We start from the raw sequence: 4,483 nt of genomic DNA, 5'->3' as shown, positions 1-4,483 counted from the left end.
TATATATATATATACTCACACACACACACATACATACATACTGTATATAATGAATGATAATGAGAAAAACTAGTCCTCGAGGTCCGCAGCCCTGCACATTTTACTAGTTTCTCTGCTCCAACACACCGGATTTGAATTACTGTAATGAGTGATTTTCAGGCTTCTGCAGAACTTGGAAGAGGTAATCCAGTGACTGAATCAGGTGTGTTGGAGCAGGGAAACAAGTAAAACATGCAGGGCTGCGGCCCTCGAGGACCAGGACTGCCCACCCCCTGGTCTAAACCCTGTTTCACAGCCACCGGTTTGCTTTGTRCAAAGACTAGATAAAGTCTTTCTACAAACGACTAAAGTCTCACCTGCTAAGAGAACCAAGTCGGCCTCTTTTAGAGCGTCTCGCCTGTTCTGTCGAATGTGTATCGGGCTGTCTTTACCCAGCATGCCACGAGACATTCCYCCAAGAAAGCAGGGGATGCCTAGGTCCTCCAAAGCCTTCCTAGAGAGCAGAAATGGTTTTAAATACAGGATTTGTGTTTGCAGAGGAAGAGAAAAAGTTTAACTATGAAAAAATAAGGACCACCATGATAGTAGCTATAAGCTTAATACAAAAAACTGACTGCTCAAATTGAATCAGCATTTTGTAAAAAACACACAAGATGTTTATTTACCTGATATCATCCACTGGTGTTGGTGGAAGTGTCGCTTGGCTTCCCAGAAGAACGACCGGTTTCTTGGCTCGGCTCACCAGCTCTATACACTTTTGTACCTGATTTGTTTCATTGAAAAAAAAAACTGGTTGATGCCCTTTATTCCTGCATTCATTGAGAAAAGTATCTAATGAAAGGTATTCATCTAAAAAAAACCACACTACATCTTGAACAGTGAAGTACCAGAGGTGTATTAGGAGCAGGACTACCTGATCGTCTGTAGCCTGAGGGATGTGAACAGGAAGTGGAGAAACGTCTCTGGTCTCCCAGGCGCCAGCGAAAAGGTTCATGAGGTGGTTGTTGAGGTACCTTACAAATATTCATCCACAACATTTATATTTAACAGTTTACYGATTCATTTAAAAATATGCTTGCTATTACTGTTATTATATATTAATCAGAATACTACATTTTGATAACGTACCATGAGACGATTTTTCCCATCAGGCCTTTGGGAGGGTTCTTAACAGCAAACTCTTTGGACACCAGATGGTAYGGGTACAGGGTGTCAATGGGGAACTCTATGAAAACAGGACCCGGGGTTCCGGACTGAGCCACCGCCAGGGCCTTCCTGAGTGTGGGCACGATCTCCCGGACTGTCCGGATGGAGGCACAGAACTTACACAGAGGCTTGAAGAGAGACAACTGGTCGATGTCTTGCAGCGCTCCTCTGCCCTGCGCCAAACAAACGTAGTTTATTTCAAGAGTTAAAGCACGCAGYATCTGGCAAACAGCACAACACCCTGCTCCTAACAGAGCACACGTCACGTAATGTTTGRAAATAACCCACCTGTAGTAATGTACCAGCAGCTCCTCCTAGGAGCAGCAGTGGAGATTCGGCCATTTGGGCATTCTTCACGGCGGTTACGGTGTTCGTAAGACCCGGGCCAGCGGTCACTGCTGCGACACCGACAGTACCTGGTGCGGAGCAGCAGAAACAAYGTAACGCGTGTGGGGGAAGAGTGCAACCATTTACAAATAAATAAAAGCTAGAGGGTTCATGTTTCCAGGGTTCAAACAAAGACACACTAAAATGTAGGCGAGCCACTTAGCATGGCRTTAGCTACATCGGTGTGACGTGGTTTTAAAGTTTACCGGAGCAACAAGACACACCCCACAGCACCAGCCTGATCTTTCAGTTTAAAAATCCACTCTAATAATGTGTCAGCATAAAGGYAGGCCAGATTTTAACTTAAAGTAGACTTTAGTCAACTTTAGTCTCTTTTTTTAGGATGATCAGTCTCATCTGAGCTTACCAAACTAATTAAAAGGAAAAGACGTCTGTGGGAACCGCAGTTATTATTCTACACCCTTCAGTCAACGAGCTCCCAGTGAAAGGAACTAACCCTGCAAGCTTTTAAACTATTTGCAGTGCACCGGCACACCCTGAGAAAAATAAACGGTTAAATTAATCATCCGTCAAAGACATATGTAACTGGTTAGATGGAAAATAGAATGGGACAAGGGCTCTGTGACAGCGCCTGCAGCCACATATTAAATTAAAAGCCTAAAGTTGGTAGAAGAAATGCATATCACCCRCCGCCTTTCATGACGGTCATCATGAGAGATCATCTGCTGCTGAGAAATGATGAGTTATGGCTGCTTATTTTCTTCCAACCTTAAACCTACACACTCAGTTTAATCTCCTCCTAAAATTTTTAATTTTGGGGTTGGGAAATGTTTAGAAATATTCTGTTGTGATGCATAGATGTTTGATAAACAAATATCTGCTTTCATATTATTAACATAGTTTTGCGTTGACATAATTTTTGTTATCTTGGGATAGTATTTAAGGGAATTGATAAACTGAATTTTAGGTACAGTCTTATATCKTATATTTTGTGATCAGTTGTAATCATTTATTTTAAACAGGAAGAGAATCAGCATGCTTCTACTTAATATGTGTGTTCCTCCGCAAACAAGTCCACAAAGACTTAAAGATTTCCAGTATATCAGTGCTGACGTAAGAGGGACAGCCTTAAGGGCTGTGACCATGGTGTTCTTAAATATGGAGGTTTTGTAAGGACACAATAKAATTAGTGTACCAACAGCAGTAGAAAGAAGCCATTGYTTGTTTTGTGCTGAACAAGTAGGAGTTATGGTCTACCTAGGTGTAGAAAAAACAGACTGAAGCACCCTTTTATCCACACAATCACTGGGCCTTAGTGAAGAACATGTTCGTATTCTTATACTTAATTGCTCTTACTTTTGTTCGTATGAACATGTCACGTCAGATTCAACAAACTCTTCTATCTTCAAGAAAAGTGTGTAAATGAGCTGTGTAAACTGATGAATGTGTATCAGGTGTTTGTGCACGAGGAGAGGTGATTAGCATAATTACCACCCCAAAAACACCATATAAGGATATACATTTACCTGCCTCACATACCAGGAAGTGTCCATTCATAAGTGACATCGCAAAGTAAAAAAGAAGAACTTTATGAGTTCGGAGATTGAAGTCCTGCTCTCGGAGATCCAGACAAAAAAAATCTGTCAGCTTTAGCAGCGTCAGACCTGCTAAAGCTGACGAATGAAACTGCTGTTAATGTTGTGTCTCCTGTGGGTCGTCTCAGAAAAAAAAAAATCTAAATCATATTCATCTCTCTCTAATCCTGCTCCGGTTTTTCTTTGGTCAAATATTTTTAATTCAAGTGTAAACAACTGTTACTGTGTTTACATTTATTYAGAAGAAGAGCAGTCGCACACCACTACCACTCTTGAATTTAGTTCGTATCTGAAGAAAATCTTAGAATATGAGAAAATTGGTTAATGCCACAAATTCTCCTAAATCACTCGTACGCACAACTTAAGAACAAATCTGTGCGTTCTGTGTGTTTAATGCCCTGACTTAAGGTTGCTATCGAATTGCTGCAGTCCAATTGAATTTTTAGCCCATGTTTTTATGTATTATTTATCTAACTTTATTATTTTTTTGACATTCGTCATCGATAGACCTTCTTATTTTGTTGTGCAAAGCTTGTGCAACTTGTTGCAAATCAATTGCCCTTTGGGGACCTAATAAAATAAACTGGATTKTACTGAAATAGTGTTATACACAATCTCATGAGATGCCGCACTCAGTGTATGTTGAGTTCAAAACTGACTTAATTATAGCAGTTGTTGTGTTGGCTGAGGTCAATTAGCAGCGGCAGATATCTTGAATTGGGTTGCCTCCAAAGATTATTCAGCTGTAGATATACATCCAACCATTAGTTTCTGTTTCACAAAAATATACCCAGTTGTTTGTGAGATCTTATACTGACAGACACAAACACGGTAATCTAGTCCAGAGATTCTTAACCCATGGGCCGCAGCCCAATTGTGGGCCGCAAACGTCACCTTGAGGGCCTCAAAAGAACAACAGTTTTAAATTTTGGGCCGCAGAGGGCCGCAGGACAGCATTAATTTTGAATAGGGTGTAATACACTTTCTCACCACTAGTAGCAGTAGTGCACCACTCAGATGTTTAACAACTTTTTTAATATGTAGAAGAAAAACCTTAGAAACCTGCCGAGAATGGAAACTTATTTTAAAAGAAAAGTAGAAGCAAAAATGAAGGTAACTCATCAAAAAATGCCAAAGTTTGTCACTAATATGAATAGCAGCTTCTGGTTTTACCTTTTAAAAGTTCAAAACATTATCAAATACAGTTGCAGATACTGGTATATTTTAATTTGCACTTTATCAAATTATTTTTTTGTGTAGTTTATTTTTTAATATTTTTAATGTGTTTTAAAGAAACTTTAAACTTGTCAAAAAGTTGTTGTTACTGTTATTGT

General features: G+C 39.9%; 1 protein-coding gene across 1 annotated transcript in view; it reads right to left on the bottom strand.

The window, feature by feature from the left end:
- The window catches only part of ilvbl (ilvB (bacterial acetolactate synthase)-like), a 13,300-nt gene that overhangs the window by 6,767 nt on the left and 2,050 nt on the right, over positions 1-4,483 (bottom strand). Inside the window, exons 3-7 of the mRNA XM_014019956.1 lie at positions 1,495-1,622; positions 1,129-1,379; positions 914-1,013; positions 666-763; positions 357-493 (exon numbers count right to left, since the gene is read on the bottom strand). Coding sequence (XP_013875410.1) covers positions 357-493; positions 666-763; positions 914-1,013; positions 1,129-1,379; positions 1,495-1,622 — 714 coding nt within the window. The remainder of the gene's footprint in view (positions 1-356; positions 494-665; positions 764-913; positions 1,014-1,128; positions 1,380-1,494; positions 1,623-4,483) is intronic.

The sequence above is a fragment of the Austrofundulus limnaeus genome, unplaced genomic scaffold, assembly GCF_001266775.1.
Source record: "Austrofundulus limnaeus strain Quisiro unplaced genomic scaffold, Austrofundulus_limnaeus-1.0 Scaffold236, whole genome shotgun sequence".
Lineage (NCBI taxonomy): Eukaryota > Metazoa > Chordata > Actinopteri > Cyprinodontiformes > Rivulidae > Austrofundulus > Austrofundulus limnaeus.
The sequence above is the reverse complement of the archived record's forward strand: the minus strand, read 5'-3'. Positions and strand labels throughout refer to the sequence as shown.